Genomic DNA, 19,312 nt, shown 5'->3' with positions numbered 1-19,312 from the left:
AAAACCATTTATCATAAATGCAACTAATCCTATATATTTTAGAATAGCCCAAGCAAATCATAGTAGTTTATTTTTTTATTTATTTTTTAAAAGATTTTATTTATTTATCTGAGAGAGAGAGAGAGAGAGCATGGACATGAGTGGAATGAGGGGCAGAGGGAGAAGCAGACTCCCTGCTGAGCAGGGAGCCCAATGTGGAGCTCTAGCCTGGAACTCTGGGATCATGACCTAAGCCGAAGGCAGACCCTTAACAGACTGAGCCACCCAGGCACCCTCATAATAGTTTATTAAGTAATTATTTATTACTTTGAATTGCTATGCATTTGATTTATGCAGTCAATCATTAATTGATTCATTCAAACCACACTGAGCATGAATTGTGAGCCAATGACTGTTTTAGACACTAAGGATACAATTGTGAATATGACCAGTAAATTTTATGCATCATGGCGCTTATATTCACCTGGGGGAGATCTATCTATCTATTATCTATCTATCTATCTATCTATCTATCTATCTATCTATCTAAAACAGAAAAATATAATAACGGGTTGCGGCAAGTGCTATGAAAAAAACCCACAATTGTAGCATAGGCATTAGAGTGTGATGGAAAGGAAGACGGTCCATTCTGATGGGGAGGGGGCTAAGCAGGAAAGCTCCTTTGAGGTGGTATTTATGCAAAAATATGAACAGTTTAAAAAGCTAGCCAACCATTCTAACATAAAGGGTGACAACACTAAGTGCAACGCTTTGAGGAAGGCACAATCAGGCGTGATTCAAGAACAGAAAGGCCATTAGTATGCCTGTAGCAAGTGATGGAGGGAGTGGTGCTTGATCTAAGCTTGGAGAAGTAGGTAGGTTGTAGTTGATGGGGAGCTTTTGGGGACATGGTGTAAGAGCTTTAATTTTATTCAAAGAGAAATATAAAGCCACTGAATGTTTCAATGAAAAAATATGGAGTTTTACATATTTACATTTTAGATGACCCTTGGCCGGGGTTTGGAGACCAAATGGTAGAAGCACAAAAGGGGAAGCAAGGAGACCTGGTAACGGGCTTTTTTGATCTTCCGGATGAGAGAGGATGGTGGAATGAGATACACAGGAAGTAGAACCAACTTCTGATAGATTAGATGGAGGGAAAGTAGGGAAATGGAAGAAATCTACAATTATTTTAAGGCTCTGGACTGGAGCCAACTGAGAGGGACGTGATATCATTTAGTAAACACCAAGAGCAAAAGAACAAAGTGGGTCCAGAGCACAATGTGATGGCCCAATAACGGATCCAAATGAAGATGTCAAGTCCAAGGTAATCCATAGCATATAAGAATCTGCAGCTCAGAGTGAATGGTGAGGACAGGAGATGTAAAGCTGGAGGATGTAAACAGAAGGTGGTGGTTCAGTGTTGTGGCTAAGAACTTGGACTTGGCTGCCAGACTGCTTCAGCTTTGATTTTGGCTCTGCCTCTTACTGGTTGAAGTCACTTAACCTCCCCAGACCTCAGTAAGTGAGGATAATAAACAATGCCAGGTGCATTGTGAGCATTCAAAATGTTAGTTAGTATTGACATTATTCTTGTTTTGTTGTAATTGTAGCATGGAAATAGTGGAGGGCACTCAAGGGAAAAGGATAAATAGAGAAAAGATGAATCATTGGACTAAAACCAGAGAGGCACTCCAAAATTTAAAGGCCAGGTAGAGAAAGAGGGGGCTGACAAAGGAACAGACAAGGCATAGCCAGTGGGGTAAGAGGAAAACCACAGTGAAACCAAAGTTGGCTGCTAGGACAGCAGTTAAGACAAAGCCAGAAAATTACCTATACGGAGCCCAAACTGCAGGGGAATGGAGAGTGAACAGAAACAGAGCAAGGGGAAATAGGCAATGAACACCATTTGTTTGGGAGTTTTTTTTCTATAAAAAGGGTCATAAAAATAGGACAGTAGTAAGATGAAAATGTATTTTATAAAGTTGAGGCATAATTTCAGATGTAGAGTGAATCAAGTCTGCAGACACAGCTTTGGGACTCCGCAGTGTTTTAAAATAATTTGACTCTGAATGTCTTTAGACTTACACATGTATTCTCAAAGACACTGCTGTAGCCAACATATTTTTTTTGCATTTATTTACTTTTTTATGTTCAGTTAGCCAACATACAGTACATCACCAGTTTTTGATGTAGTGTTCAACGATGTATTAGTTGTATATAACACCCAATGCTCATCACAAAACGTGTCCTCCTTAATACCCATCTCCTGGTCACCCTGTCCCCCCACCCCCCTCCCTTCTATAGTCACCATTTTTTACCTTCATTCAGTTCACTCGTGTTAGAGGGAATCCTCGCCTGAGTTTTGCCCAGAGTATACGTGTCTGTATGTAGAACTGACCTAGCAGAAAGGGAGATGCTGGGAGGGAGGAGATAATTAGAGAAGCACAGATCTTAAAAAGAGGAAAGAGAATAAGATCCTGGGCAACATTTGGGGAATTTACTTTTAACGTCTTGCTCTGTCACAGAAGGAGAAAACACAGAGGATGCATAAACGTGCAGGTAGATTGGATGGCAAAAGTTATAGAGTATTTTTCTGATGACTTCTACCATCACTCTAATGACTTTCTGTGAATAGAAAAGGAATACGGGAAGTTTGAGAGAAGAAATGTTATAAAATAGACATGTTAGAATAGTAGATCTCTTGGCCAGGGTTGAAGATCAATTTAAAGAATTTAAAATGACACCAATCATTGTTGTGTGTGATTTTCACTAGTAATACACAGCTCCTCAGATGCAGGAGAGAAGAAAGTTGGGAGCAGTATTCAACTAAAGTTGAGGTTTTTCCAGGTAAGTATGATGGAAAAAGAAAGAAAAAAAGAAGAAAGCAGAAAGTCCTTGAGAAGGTATAAATAGGATAATGGTGCTTCAAATCTAAAGGAAAGGAGAGATGTAAAGATAAGAGATGTAATGAACTGTGGAAAAGTGGTGGAGGCTATGGCAAGAAAGCAAAAAGAGAAATGATAATAGTGCCCCATTAGTAGGGTTAAGTACTATTTGGTGATGATGAGCTAGAAGGCATGACAGTGATGGTGAGTAGCTGGGTAGGAACGTGGTAACTTGCCTGCACATGTAAAGCTAAAGGAGCCATCATGCCACCACGAGAGATGGATCATGCACACGGAGGTTGGCATCCCTGGAAATAATGACAGGATCTGAGTAGAGGGTAAGAGTGAGCCACGAGCTAAAGTTGACAACAAGAGGTTTGGCTAGATCAAGCAGTTGATGACAGGGAGAGGTGACTGGTAGTGAAGCCAAATGCCATGAGTTTCAGAATGGCAAAATTTTTGAAAGAGTAAAGAGGACAAATCATTTGGAAGAAATAGTGTAAAACCAGAAAAATTGCTCCATCTTTGAGTTATGTGAGTGAAGGATAAAACAAAAAAAATCAAACCCGCCACAGCAGCAGAAAACTTTTTCGGGAGACAGCCAGATTCTTTTTTTTTAAGATTTTATTTATTCATTCGAGACACAGAGATACAGAGAGAGAGAGAGCAGAGGGAGAGGCAGAGGGAGAAGCAGGCTCCCCACTGAGCCAGGAGCCGGACGTGGGGCTCGATCCCAGAATCCTGACTCATGACCCGAGCCGAAGGCAGATGCTTAACCATCTGAGCCACCCAGGCGCGCCCAGCCAGATTCTTTTAAGATAAAAGAAGCAAAGGGACATTTTCCAAAATGAAACTGAGGGCAAAGGAGAGCTTGCAGATGGCAGGTTAGCCTTGAAAGATTCTGGAGGAGGTGATCAGATCAGATGAGGGTTTATGGTCCAAAACTCCAGGACTCCTACTGATGAGTACAAAGTCTCTAAGGCAACATGGGGATTCTTCAGAGGAAGGTAGCTAATCATTTCAGGGAATGGTTTTATGCCTTATAATCAGTGGGGTGGGATATCCACACCCTCTTGTCGCTCTTACTGATGTGGCCTTTTGGGGCTGAGGACAAGGACAGCTGTGTGCGGTCCTCAGAGGGCTCTTCTCTGTTCACCACTCTACAGAACAAAGAGCATCATTGAAAGAAGACCATTCTATTTAAAATTAATTCCATTTATGCAAGCAGGATGAAGTTTAATTAATTTTGTTAAGAATTGTAGTCAAAAGAATTTGTAAACTGTTTTGGGGCTTAAAGAGATAAAGCTAGAAAGCCTCAGTTACTATATAATGCACCTCGTCTTAATAACTGATCCCCTGAGGGTTTCTGATAACCAAGCTCAGGCTCTATTAAGAAAATTATCATGAAGCTAAAAGATATTTACCAAGGATAAGAAAGGCCGGACCTGGTAATTAATCCTTCTCACTATTAAATAGAAATTAGGTCCTCATGAGATTGTTACAAATTTGAGCTCCCACAGTTCAACATAGATTTTGAAATATTGGAGAGAGTCCAAAGAAGACCAAGAGAAAGGACTTAAAAATTATCTATATTTTATAAGGAAAAGTGAAAGGCTTATCTATTTGGAAAAAAAGAAAAGCTTCAGGAGTGATCCTTTCTGCCTCCAATCCTATATTAGGATAAGGAATTTAGTTATTAAATTGTTGTGAAACAATTGCATTAGTAGACAATGTTCTGAAGCCTAAGAACAATGTCACTTAAACCAATAGGTCACTAAAGGATAGTGTGAAAATGTTATTTCTGGAAATAGAATCTTACAGGTTCAGCCAGAGCCTTTCAGAAAAGAAGGGACTACTTAGATGTCAGATGTGTGCAGAGTATAAGATTAAATAATGGAGGCAGATGAAATATTAGGTATTTTCATGGATATCCTATTCATCTATTTTTATCCTAACGCACCTAAAAGAGCCCAACACCTAGTGACAGGTAAACAGCCTTAGGATCTAAGAACCTGAGAGACACCACCGCCTTTTTACCTTCACCTGCATCCCTCAGATGAGCTCATTAATCTGGGAACTTGATCCAGTGTGGTTTTCTCTTTATTTGGGTCCCATGTGACACTGGATAGCTTAATGTTTAAGTGTCACCCATCTGTGAATGGAGAACTCCTCTGATGGAGAAAGTGTTGAGAGAGTTAACCACATATAAACTCCTCGAACACACAGTGAGGGGAGCATTGCTGTGACAGAGCCAGCGTGGGAACTCGGATTCAGTCCTCTTTCCAGAAGTGCTTCTGAAAGTAGCCTCCATATCATATGACACTGCAAGGAGGCAGGGAAGGCGTCCCTACACCAAGGATGGTCTCTCTGCTGTTGGAGAGGTCTTGGTAGCTTCTGTACTTCACCCAGAATCACTGCTTCCATTACAAATTAAACTGGTCCCAAGAAAAATAATGCACACTGAGCACAAATCATGTAGACATGTGGAAGCAGGTGTGGGTGATGAGGATAATGACTGACAGCGCCCTGAATCCATAAGCAAAGAAGGTCGGGGTGGGGAGGGAGGACGGCAGGGAAGGAGGTGTGAGAGTCCTCAAGACAGACTCTCTCCTCCATCATTGTGCCCTAATACAGTTTCAAAATTCAATACGGCTATTCGCTTCTGGTCAAGGAAAAAGGATTCCTGATGCACAGGTTAGAACCAGATTCCTGGATTTATGGAAAGCATGCCAGAAGCCAGAATGCATGACACAAGTTTCGTCTTCCTCTAGAACTTTTGCAGTGTGAATGGAGGCAAAGAATGGAAGTTTAATATAAACGTATTTTCTCTCCAAATCTGAAATAAAGCTGAGTCTCATAAACCATGCCAGGTACCAGCAGCCTACAACAAATCTTGTATTCTGGGGGAAAATGTTTTTATGTAATTTGATTTGTTTGGCTCTCATAGATAAAAGGGAGAAAAAAGCAGCCTTTCTTTTTTTTTTTTTTCAAAACACTCAGATCATATTTGTGCCGTTTCAGGACTTTTTTTTTTTTAAATGGGCATGCAGAGGGTTTATTGTTTCATTGCTCTCAGAGCATTCCAAGCAGTCGAAATAATATGGATTTTTTTTTTTTTTACTTACCCAACATTAAAACAGGTACGACTTTTGCAACCTTTATTGAATTTCTGTTAACATTAATGAAAAGTGATGAGAGCAATTCAAGACATGCAAGGAAAATTATTTCTTATTAGCACAATTCTAAAATATTCATCTATAGTATAACTGTACACATTAACTTTTTCTTAACCTGAGCTTGGTTATCAGTGAAGTAACCTAAGAAGTATATCCATCTTCTTAACTAAAATTAGACATTTCTTAACTGGTTTTCTTAACATCTGACATCTATAACTCGTTGTAGATGAAATATAGTAAAACCAACTTTTTCCATTTAAAATGTTTAAGAGGACACATTGGCAATGAGAACTCCTTTAACATAATTTCAAGAGCTCTATACACTATGTCATTTGGATTCTACTGCTTATTTTGAGTGACTATAAAGTAATTTGGGGTCTCTAAAGACTGAGAGGCATTTCTCAAGGTTGGCTTTTCCAAACAGAAAATTGAGTGTTATAAACTCCACCTCCCACAGACCAGAATTCACAACCATTGGTCAGGGGCAAATATTACCGGCTCTGCGTCCTCAGTCACTCCGTGCCATTTCACCAAGTAGGAGCCAAAGGTAAGTTTTTACACTTGCTTTCTTCTTGGGTCAGAGACTTTTTTTCCTCCTATAATAACCTTTTAAAAAATAATTCAATTTGTTTTAATATCTCATGGTGAACTTGGATGCAATGGATTGGGTTAAAGTTTGCTATTTTATATTTATGTTATTCTTGGAAAATCCAAAATTTTGAATTAGCCCAAGAATTAATAGCATCCAGTAAAATAGTTACTCTTAATAGTCAGGATAGATGCCAATAAAATTATAGTAGTTTCCAATATATTCTTAAAGCAAGTGCCCTGACATAGACCATGTTCCTTGCCAGGATAGCTAGGCACTATTGATTAGTATTGATTGAAATATTACACAACAGAAGAAAAAGGGGAGATTTCAGGTGTTTAAAAACATACTGATGATCCTATGGGAATTAGGCATTTGGAATGTCTTTTTAATGTCTATATTTTAAAGCTTTATATAAGCATAATTCTCAAAATATCATGACATGGTGTGAAGTGCACAACAAATTCAAAGTCTCAACAAAGACACTACATGAAATACTAGTATAGTCACTTGAAGGAAGAAACATCCTTTTAAAGCTAAACATAGAGAGGTGTTCTTCATAGTTCCAGGCTTTGCACAGACTTTCTTACTGCTGATAGCTCTAGAGGGATATGCACAATGCAAGTAAACTCTGAGAATGTAGACACTTAATATCAAATACAGAGTATAAAGTGAGAAAAATAATCAGCAAGTGCATAATTACTTTGAACAATGAAAGTTGCCAGAAATGTAGAAGGAAAATATTTTTTCGAGGTTAGTGGTGGCCCCTGTGAATGCCTCCCACTTGAAAAGGGAAGAATGATTCCTGGAGGATTTGTAAATCACACCGGTTGATTAAGTAGGACTTTGTTGGTGACTGTGTACAGCGGTTCCAAATCCCCAATCCTGCAAAGAGCCCTGCAAAGGTGGGTAAAATAGAGCCTTGGCTTATCCAGTGTGAATAAAAAAAATGATTTGAAGAAAGCATAGGAGGGAATAAAAAGGAACTCCTTGTACTGCTTCTTTTTCTCAGAGGGATTTCATATCCCTCTGCCTAAACCTGCTTAATAAAGACTTTCTTTCAAGTAACTGAAGGTCATTTTGTCTGCCAGTGCATTCAAGTTTAAAAGTAATATTTATCATGAATTCCCTTTTACGTGTGTGCATAGGTACAAACACCAGAGGTTCTGTTCTTGAAGTAACCTAAGAAGTGTAACCAAAATACAAAACCTTTAAAATTAGACATGCTTGATAAAAAGTTTTACAAATGCTTTGCTTCCTCAATAAAGGACCACCAGGTAACATTTTTGATAGGCCCAACTTAAATGTTTAAAATTAAACATGAGAGTTTTTTTTTCTTAAACTAAAATGTATTCAAAGGAGCACATACAGAACTAAAATAATTAAAATTATAAATGTTATACATATATTATACATATATATATTTATACATATATAACATATTATACATATATTATAAATATAATTAAAATTATAAGATTTTGATTGAATTCTCCCCAAAAGCAGGATGTTATCATGGAAAATAAGAATTGTGCTTAACAAAGAATTACAAAACAAAAGAGTTTTTAATCTTATGTGTGTGGAAATCCTCTTCGAAGGAAATCTTGCCAAATAGTATCTTTTAGACATGGATCCTTGATTCTGAGTTTAAAGCTTAGATGGCTATTAAGAATTGAAAGAAAACACTAAGGACTAAAGGAGAAATAATTTTCTTTTCTGTTCTATTCAGTTAAGAATAAGTTTTGAAAAGTATCGCATGAAATATTAATGTGTATGTATATTAAATTATGTATGCATTAATGATACCCAGAGGCAAGAAGGAAGTAAAAGGGAAAAAAAAAAAAAAAAACCTTCATTATTTTGACTGGAAAAAGCCATAGGCTTGAAAGTGCAAGAAACAGTTATGAGTCCTAGTTAGGTCACTAGCCAACCCTGTTTTGGTTTCCTCACCTGAAAAATGGAGTAACAGTAAAATAGTTCTCCTCCTCCTCCTTCCTACTCCCAGTTGAAGAAAGAAACTTAATGCTTAGTAAAAGGTAAAACTCTAATGCACAAGCTTTTGTGAATAAGTGCATGACAATATTTCCACATCCTATTTTCTCTGTTTCTCTATGAAGTAAACTTAATTTCACCGCAATTACACTATCTACGTAAAAACATGGATGGGTTTGTGATTAATTTGAGCATCGGTATCACAAGTCTTCCGAATCCATACAATTTCCTGTGTTATGTTTATAAATGATCCGTGTAAAGAAAGCTACCGGCTTGAGTTCCACAGCATTGACATTTATTTATCATTCCTATTTAGTGAAAAATATTCATAAGTTATCATCAATTAAATATTTATACATTTTGGCCTTTTTTGATTAGGAAAGCTTGAAAAATGAAAATGTTGGCAAGACTCATTCTGGGACTTGTCATCTTCAATGCTGCTGGGACTGCTCCAACTCTGGAACCCATCAACTACGACTCAGAAACATACGATGCCACTTTGGAGGACCTGGATAATTTATACAACTATGAAAACATACCTATTGGTCAAGCTGAGGTAACTGATTCCTCACTCTTGAGACTTTTAAGAGCATGAGTATGGGGAATTACTGAGATGCGTTCCTTTCAAATAGATTTTTGTTTATGTATAAATAGAGATGTTCTATCTTAGTAATTTCATATGACCCTTCCCTCAGAATGTATTCAATCTGTTGGAGGTTAACATTAGGACACGCTTTTGCTTTCTCACAGTTCACTTCATTTCCTTTATATCTTCTCACAAAATTAAAGCCACAACAACGAAAATGTTTCTATCAAGTTAAGACAAGAGAAAATGAAAGGAAAAAGCAGTCAGTAAGGAAGAGTGGAAATAATACACATGCAATGATGAGGAAGTTGGGGAAGTTTGGGGCAAAGAAAAAAGATGTGAGATTAACATAAACTGGAAGAAAATAAAAAGAATGCAAAGAACAGACAATGATTTGGAACTCCACTGTATTCCAAGAGTGGATGTGCTTTCTGAAATGACTGATTATCTCTCAGCAGTAATGTAGACATTGGCAAGGTTACAGCCCATTACATAAATCTGATATGACATGTTTCTAATTAAATGTTAGACTTTTTACATAACTAAAGGATACAGACTAATTTTTCTGAATCAGAAAACAAACAGACCTTGAAATGTTGGCATGTAATTAAAGTACAACATTGACAAAAACTAATTAAGAAGAAATCAACCAAAAGAGAAATTACATCACCTATACAGGATCATAACATATTTTGGGCAGTCATTCAAGTGCAAATCTTCTTAGAATAATTACTTTTGATAACTAGGGAAATAAAATATTCAGACAAAAGCATATATTTAAATGGAACTCAGCTATATCTTTATTAAGAGGATAAACGTTCTCATCATTGTTTATGTTGCCTGATGAAATTCAAGAATCAAATTTGCACAATACTTTTCACATCTTTTCCCCAACTCCATTTTCCTTTCCATCTCCCTCTCTTTTGGCTTCAGTCTCCCCTCACCCCAGGCCCCACTCCTTTTCTTTCTCCCTCTTTCTCTTTCCTTCTTTTTAGTAAAGTTTTAGGGTTATCAGAAGACCACTGTTCTTCTGCAAAGTTGTAACTCTATTTTCCAAGGCCTTATTCACTGTTTGATTCATTTTGCTGTATGTCTTCTATTATGTTAAGGGTATTTTCTGTGGAGTTTACAACCAGTCTTGTTGTATATGATCTCTGCATCTCCAATCTAATGCATCAGTGAAGAGTATAAGGAGAAAATTTTTCAGTGATTAACTCATCTGCCCTGCTCCTTTTCCCATCTTGCATAAATATTTTAAGAAAAAAAAAGACTGCATATGTCTGTGCAGTTATCTACCAAACTAAATATTGTAGTTTAAATTTACTTGTCATGCCTCCAAAAAATATTTTCTAGGATCAAGGATCAAACTCGCAGGTTTGGTGGGTACCAAAAGTAAGTCCTCTGTTTTTAGTAGGCCTGGGGAGTGGACTTTAGGGAGGGCTCAGGCTGCCCTAGATAATATTGTGAAGGAGAGGAGCTTTATCTGCAGACTTCTTTAAAGCCATTCCTTGCTGTCAGAACCCCTTTTTACTGCACATTCTCATGAGATTCTGAAGTTCTTTCTGACATCAAGAAATTTAAGCTAATAAATTGAATCTATAGAAAGATGATTTAGTATACAACCCTTCCTCAGTATTTGCTTATTCTGAAAGAGCAACTTCTTACAAGGTACCAAATATGTGGCATTGTATCCTCTTACCTCATTCAAGCATCCCTAATTTTCACACTGGCTTAGCCAAACTTAGCATCCTTAACAACTGCGGGATCCAGAGAGCTACTAAATAATCTCTTGTTGCTGATTGAAATAGGTAAGTCCTCCTTGATTTAATAATCTTTTGTGATGAAGTCATCATCAGAAAACCAATTTATAGATACATGATATACATATATACATATACATATACCTGTGCTATAATGAAAACATAATACATTTGAAAACAAACTATGCATATTTTTTTAACTTTACCAAGTTGGTCCAGTAGCAAAAATCAATCAGCCAACCCACTCACCCACCACCTATGAAACAAAAAAATACAAAAACAATGTGACATAATACATAAAATGACATGAGGAACAAAATTCAGAACTTCAGCTTAGATCATAACAGAACATTAATGTTAATATTATTCTTTGTTTACAGACAAAGAATATACAATTCCTTATAGAAGGATGTGAAATAAAGCCAATAGATCTAGTCATGTGAGTGGATTCTAGAATACAGTTACTCATGATATGAGTTTCTTGAATTTAGTCTTGGAAATTCAGATTCTGGCAACTCCTGATAACCTTATTTGTCTCATCTCTATAAATTAAGAGCAATTGTTCTATATGTTTTTGATCCTCTGTGATACTTTTTGTATGAACGCTGGTAACATATCCATCTAGGGGACAGTTGATGAAAAAATTCATAATAAACAAAGCACATGGAGAATGGTGGGATCAGGTTCTTTAGATTTTGTCCTCAATGCCAAGAGTATGGTTCTGTCTATCTTAGCTTAGAATTTATCATCTATAGAAAAGGCAACCTTATATTTTAAAATTGCAAGTTTATAGAATAACTGAACAATGCTTCTGAAATATATGCCAGTTTCTTTCTTCTAAACTGTAAGACTTGGCATCCTAGCCAATATAGTAGACCCTCTAGACTTTGAATGATTAATCCTTAAGGTCTCTATGAGGTAAGCAGAATTCTAAGATGTCCCCTAAATGACCCATCCACTGGTCTGTCCATGCCCTCTATAATTCTTAATATCACGGATATATTGGGATATCACTCCTATAATTAGGTTATTTTATATGGCACAACTGAAATTTAAAAAGGGAAGTTATCTTGGTTGGCTTGACTTACACTTGTGCTCACTTTAAAACAGTGTCTTGAGGTCGGGGACAAATTTTGAAGCATGAGAGAAATTCAAGGCAAGGGAAACTCTCTGTTGCTGGCTTTAAAAATGGATGGGTCCATGTAGCAAGGAATGCAGGAAGTCTCTAAATTTTGAGAGAAGCTGACAGCCAGTGAGCATATAGAAACCACAGCACTGTAGATACCAGGAACTCAGAGCCCCACATGAGATCACAGCCCTGGCCATTAACCTTGATTTTGGCCTTGTGAGACCCTCAGCAGAGAACCCAGTCAGGTCATCCCTGGACCCACAGAAACTGTCAGTTAAAAAATGAGTATAGTTTTAAGCTGATAAATGTATGGTAATTTGTCATGCAGCCATAGAAAACTAATAACAATATGTAATAATGTAAATTTTTTCCTGAAACCCAAATTTGAATTATACTGCTGCAAAACTTGCATTTATGAATCCAGTGATTTATCTAGCAATGAGCCCAATCATCCCCTGAATCCCGGAGTTAGAATCTCAATAGAGCTTTGTTGATTTCTACTGGTGGTAATATATTCATTACCTCCCTAGTGATTAGAAAGGGTCATGAAAGAATTTCTGGTTTTGAAAATCTTATGCAGTAACAGTACTCCTGACTGCTGACTTACGTGATTTCTGATGGTTTAGAATATCCAGGGTCTGCTGGATTCTGTTAGGAGGCCCAACAATTCCATCATGATGCTCTATGTTACGTAGTGGATAATGGATAAATTTGCTGGTATAATATAAAATTGTTGCAGGTTTTTACTTAGCTTTTATTTTACTTTAATGATATTAGTAGGAATTGGGTATAAGCCTTAAGACCAAAATATGAACTTCTTGCTTTCTGATGAATATTAGCTAAGCTTGATTGAGCGATTATGTGCTGCGTATTATTCTAGGCCTATCACAGGCATTATCTCATTTCTGACAACAAAACTAGGAAGTGCTATTGTTATTTTCATTGAGTAGAAGAGAATATTGAGATAAAGAGCAGGTAAGTAACTTAACTAAGATTATAGTTATTAATGACATATAATTATAGTGATATCTTCTCATATCAGAAAATAACTTCCAGAAGGTTAATAAAAAATTATATTATCCTCCCTCTGTTTCCTACCATTTTCCAAATTGTCCTTTTAACTTGCTATTTGTTTTAGTTGAACTGAACGCTGGTGCTCCCACTTTGCTAAAAGAGAAAGAAAGCATTGTTCTATGGGTGAATAATGTAAACTAGAAGTAACCGTTATAGACTGTTGACTTACCTAATTACTGTAAGAAAGAATGGCGTAAGTCTAACTACTTCAAAGAATAATTGTAGATAGGCATTCTCCAACATATTATATCTATGGTATGGGCTAGCCAGCTATCTATCTAATCTTTATATAGCTATAGATATATAAAAATCATACATATTTGGTGGCTTGGAATGCAGGGAAACATTTTGCTATTTGCCTTAAAGATTTCATCAGAACAAGTTCAAAATTTGGTATTCTCTGATTGATTTAAATTCAGTCTGTGTTTTTGACTAAGGTAGGTATTTGGTGTTTCTGTTTTCATAATATAGTTCTGGGGTTATTGATTTTTCATTTCTCTTAGGTCTAAGATAAACACTGGCCCTGACCGTGAGTTATTTCTTTTACCCAGAAAAGTACTCAGTGGCTGTATTAATATTTATAGAGGATATGAACTTCCATTCCTGCAGTAAGTTCTCCTTGGCTCCATCCAATCAGACTGATCTGCCCTATACTACCTTACATTAGCCTTATATAATTACTTTTACTTAATCTTCAATAGACACTATGAATGTTGTAGTACAGAGCCCTGTGGAGACTTGATTGTATTTAATGTGGGACAGTATGAAGGGCATTTAAAATGATAGCATACAATGCTCTTCAGGAGGATATGGAGTAGAAATTTCTCTCAGGCCTCAGTGTCCAAATGGATTGCAAATTTTAAAGAAGTTGCTTATTTTGGGGGGCTCTACATCTTGTAACTAATTATGCTTGTCATTTTGCTCAAAATCTGGGGCTTAAGTTTTTGCTTTATTCTTTTCTCATTTTACTTATTTATTTATTTAGATGTATTTATTTGAGAGAGAGAGAGAGAGAATGAGTAGGGGAAGGGGTGGAGGGGGAGAATCTTCAAGAAGACACCCCACTGAGCGAGGAGCCCGAGGTGGGGTTCTATCTCGGGACTCATGAGATCATGACCTGAGCCGAAACCAAGAGTAGGATGCTTAAGTTACTGAGCCACCCAGGCGCCCCTCTTCATTTTATATTACTTTCCTCACCTTTACTTTCTTATCATCCTAATGTCCTCATATAGATTGAAGACTGCCACACATGCTTTTAGAACTGCCTCATATACTTTCATAAATAAATAACAGTAACGACTAATAAAGGGATATCAGTAATAATTGACCAATAGGAAATTTTTTGAATGAGAGATGCTTTCCTTGTTAATACTCTCCACTGATCTTAAAATTAGCCCATTTTTTGGGGTGCCTGGGTGGCTCAGTTGGTTAAGCAACTGCCTTCGGCTCAGGTCATGATCCTGGAGTCCCGGGATCGAGTCCCACATCGGGCTCCCTGTTCAGCGGGGGGTCTGCTTCCCCCCTCTTCCCTCTTCCCTCTCATGCTCTCTGTCTCTCATTCTCTCTCTCTCAAATAAATAAATAAAATCTTTAAAAAAAAATTAGCCCATTTTTTTCCTCTTTCATTAAGAGAACAAGTAGCTAAATTGTTTAAAATCATCTTTATAAGGAAAACTGCCATTTAAACAAATTAATTAAGCTTAAAAAAATAGCTTTTAGAGATGCAGAACCTATAAGATTCATCAAAGGAATGAAAATTAAATTTAGTGGAGTTGTAGAAATGGACCAAAAACTCAGTGAAGGCAGTTGTATCCAGTAACAGTTGAACAATGGTTTCTTTTCAGTTGCCATCATGGTAATATGGTGCCATGAAAATAATTTTAGAATAAATGTTGATGTACTGTAACACTAGAAATTGCTTAAGTAGAATCAAATTAATTTTGGGCTACCTACAGAATGAATGTCCACTATACATAATGATATATAAAAAGTATTTTTAATTAGGTTATCTAAATATGATAAATTGGTATAGAACTTTGGTAATGCTAACAATTAGCTTATTTCAAAAACCATCTCTGTATTTTCTGGACAAAAAGTAATTAAATTAGTAATATTTTTACTATTTACTTCCTCTGGTGATGAAGGCATGGAATACTTTTATCCTTATATTTGAAACAATGTCTCACTTTGGCCAGTTTATATAATACATTTTAAAGTTTCAAACTTGGGGCACCTGGGTGGCTCAGTCGTTAAGCGTCTGCCTTCGGGGTCATGATCCCAGGGTCCTGGGATCAAGCCCCGCATCAGGCTCCCTGCTCAGCTGGAAGCCTGCCTCTCCCTCTCCCACCCCACCACCCCCAGCTTGTGTTCCCCCCTCACTGTGTCTCTCTATCCAATAAGTAAATAAAATCTTTAAAGAAAATTAAAAAAAATAAAGTTTCAAACTTACAGTTTGCATATAAAACACTTTTTATTGTTAGAAGTAACTTAAACTCAACCTGAATTAAATGTTCTTTTCAGAATTTGGCAACAAATAAAAGCTAATCTTCCTCTTCACTCTCTCTCTTCACCAAAGACACTCTGGAAGAAGGGAGGGAAGAATTTTGCTGATGAGCTTTTAATATGGTTGTCTGATTGACTTACCATGTGCTTCTTTTAAAAACAGTGTTAAACTATTTGAATGTTATTTTAAAACTATTGGAAAGTTTTAAAAAATGTAGCAACAAACATATACAATTATATAAGCCCCTCAGGAAACAAAAGAACACTGATTATCTTTGTCAGTGACTTGTTTGTATTTGTGTTAGACCTTATTTATGAGACCACAAACATAAGTTAAATCTCATAACTGTCCCTTGAAATGATAAATTATTCTATTATTATTATTATTATTAAAAGCAACTGAGGATCAGAATTTTGCCCAAGGTTATTCAGCTAGTTAAGTTTCAGAGTAATATTTAAACCAGATTGTTTTAATGCCAAACCAGAGAGACTTTGGCATTAAAAGCTTCCATTATTTTCCTTCTTCTTCTCTTTAATCTTTCCTTCTTTTAGTTGTGTCCAGTATTAAGCTTTCTTTCCTCTGAAATTAAGTAATTTGATTGTTAGGAATCAGAAAAACAAGAATTTTCAAGTGATTATAATTAACACAATATCTAAGCATCTGTCTTAGCTGTCAAAGTATTTAAGGGAGAGAGAGGTAAGACAATCCTTCTGAACTGAAAGCTACTTTGTGAAAAATGTGGGGCTTGAGCAATCTGCACCAAACACATTTCTTCCTCATCCATTTTCAAGATAAAATAGAAAATAAGATACAGCTTTCATTGCCAGTCTTCATGGTCACATTCTTTGAGATAATTAATATGGATCACTTAAATCAATTGGAGCACTAGGCTCATGTTTAGAGAAGAATTCCATTGCACTTAAGATATCCACATGCCAGTCTATGAAACCCTTAAGAATACATCTTTAGTAACCAGGTTGATATCTCAGAGCCTTTTAACATCTTTCGAAGCCAACTGTTGACATAATGGTAACGACAAAGAAGAGCTTCAAGATTTATTATCAACTGTGTGGGACAATTTTGGAAAAAGATAAATTTAAAATTCCATTCTGTTTAACAAACACCTTAGTCTGTGTTAGAGTGAAAATCCAAATAACATTCTGGATTTCCTTTTTTTTTTTTAATGAGAAGCAGACCTATAGTTTAAATATTATCTGCTGAAGGCCTGGGCTTACTGGTTAGGAACTGACCGACAGAGTGAGCATCCTAATCCAAGTGAATATATCGGTGAGGACATTTGTTTCCCATCCTGACTTTGCCTGGGCATTTAAACTATTAAACCACACACTACAAAGAATAATCAAAGAAACCACTGGCAGTGGGTGTTTCTCACGTAGACACCTGTTTCATCCTTAAGAAGTCATTTGTCACAGTGTTGAGTGACTGGGTCCTGGATTCCTACTCCCTGTGTTTGAGTCCCAGGTCTGAACACCAACTGTACAGCCTTGGAAAATAATACAACCTTTCTGAGCTTCAGTCTCCTGGTTATAAGCTACCTTATGAGGATGAGGTAAGATACACTTGTTAACTGCTTAACTTAGAGCTTGGCACATGGTAAATGTTTCATAAATGTGAGTAGCTTTATCATCAAATGACTCATTCAATCAATAGCCACTGAAGCTGATGTACTGCACGGTGGTCAGGGAAGCCTTCGTGAGAGGGATGGGATTTCAGCTGTAATTAAGGCTAACTGCACCTGGCATGAGTTCACTTTATATCTGCCTTCCAATCTTTTGCTGAGAGCCAAGAATTGTGGCAGGTAGATCATACCAGTTCTTCTCTGTCCCTCAGTACCTCTCAGTCTACTCATCTTAAAAATATACAACTTCAACACAATAGAGGAAGTGAAAAAAGATTTTATATATATATATAAGATCTGTAGTTATCTAGTGACACATAAGGCTTCTATGAATTCTATCACAAAATATATATGTGGAGAAATTATGTCCCCAAATCAGTCCTCAGTTGCAGACCTGACAGCAAATCTGAGACATGTTATTTTACTTGTGTGTTTATTCACCACAGTATTTAAGGCTACTTACATGAATAAAAGCTATAATGTGTACAGCAATAGATATATAGATATATATACAATAAATATAAATGTAGATATAGATAAAATAGAATCTGTGTACAGCAGTATCATCTCATAAAATAATTTCTAAAACTATATAATACAGTGTATATTGTGTTATGTTCTCCATAATATCACATCTTGTATTATATATTATTAATTATGTATTATTTTACATTATGGCATGGAAAATACAAAGAAAGTGAAGCAAAGAAAAAAACAAGAGTTGCAAACATAATATGAAGCCAGGAGTCAGGTACATATATAAAAATGCATATTATTTTGTATTATAACACATATAGATACATATAATACTGAATTTTTTCTGGGCAATAGGTGTTAGATTTTAAGGGACCCCATAAAGACTCCTCCTAACTCACTGCCTAACTTCAGACCAAGTTGAGTAACAGAAATGAGACAAATAGGGTTCAAAATATCTCCGTTATTACTGATAAAGGCCTGGGTTGAAATATACAACTTAGGTATGAAGTGATTATGAGCATCCTAATATAAAATTCCAGAAGTAGAAATGCCATCAGTCTTGGGCAACGGTGGTTAACCACAGTCCTCAGATGAGTGCCTGATCCAGTAAATTTTACTGCGTGGAGGGACAAAATTATATTTCTTGACAGGGAGGAAATTTTCCCCAAAAGGGAGGGTGATCCACTTAGGCCTAGTATCTTCTCCCACCCACCAATTAGCCTAGTCATTCTTCCTCAGGAAGAGTGAGTAAAGGGACCAACAGAGGATGCACCCTCCCCCCAGGATGGCAGCCTTTAAGCCATTAAGCTTAACTATTAAGTTCAATAGAGCTCTTCCCTTCAACAGAAAATGCCCCATTTTTAGGACAGTCATGCTCCCGCCTTTATGAGCCATATCTCTATGCCAACCACCACTCAGGTGTCCTCTGACAGAATGTAGATTTTAATCTCAGAAGCTCTAAAATAGATCCGAGAGCATCAGTGAATTTATCTCAAAGGCCTTCCTGTACCTGAGATTGACATTTTACCCCCAGTTCTATGTTCTACCTCAAATTATATCAAGCCACATTAATAATAGAGTTTAGGAAAGACTCTGAAATGAAAGTAAGCGCTAAGTAAATATACTCTGAAAAACACAACTCCAGAAACATAAAGAAAACACAAATATGTATATATTTCCCCTACTTCTATGAAGTTTTTGAGGAAAAATAAAAGACTACAGATTAACCTCTCCTGCACATTAAAGTCTGAACTTGTTTAAATCCAAAGAGATTACAGTACAAAATCAGAATTGCTTGACTTTGATTTAAAAATCCAAAGAATAGACAGTCCAAAACTTCCTTTTCCTAATTCCTTTTGCTTTCTCTTGCCTGGATCAAGCTGGACTCTCAGTAATGGCAATATGAGTGGATTCTTCCAGGTACACGTGTAGTTCCTTCAGAGGCATATCCTTTGTTATTAGTTCATTACCAAGTGTCCCATGACCTTAATATTAAAAAGAATGAAGCATTGGGGTGCCTG

The 19,312-nt window shown here is 36.6% G+C and overlaps 1 protein-coding gene across 1 annotated transcript in view; it reads left to right on the top strand.

The window, feature by feature from the left end:
- Nucleotides 1-6,530: 6,530 nt before the first annotated feature.
- Nucleotides 6,531-19,312, top strand: part of EPYC (epiphycan) — a 36,728-nt gene continuing 23,946 nt past the window's right edge. Inside the window, exons 1-2 of the mRNA XM_006746758.2 lie at nt 6,531-6,590; nt 9,003-9,180. Of these exons, the coding sequence (XP_006746821.2) occupies nt 9,016-9,180 (165 nt within the window). The 5' untranslated portion in view covers nt 6,531-6,590; nt 9,003-9,015. The remainder of the gene's footprint in view (nt 6,591-9,002; nt 9,181-19,312) is intronic.

Source organism: Leptonychotes weddellii, chromosome 5 (genome assembly GCF_054177405.1).
Source record: "Leptonychotes weddellii isolate Sample4059 chromosome 5, ASM5417740v2, whole genome shotgun sequence".
Classification (NCBI taxonomy): Eukaryota; Metazoa; Chordata; class Mammalia; order Carnivora; family Phocidae; genus Leptonychotes; species Leptonychotes weddellii.
This window is presented reverse-complemented; position numbering and strand designations above follow the sequence as displayed.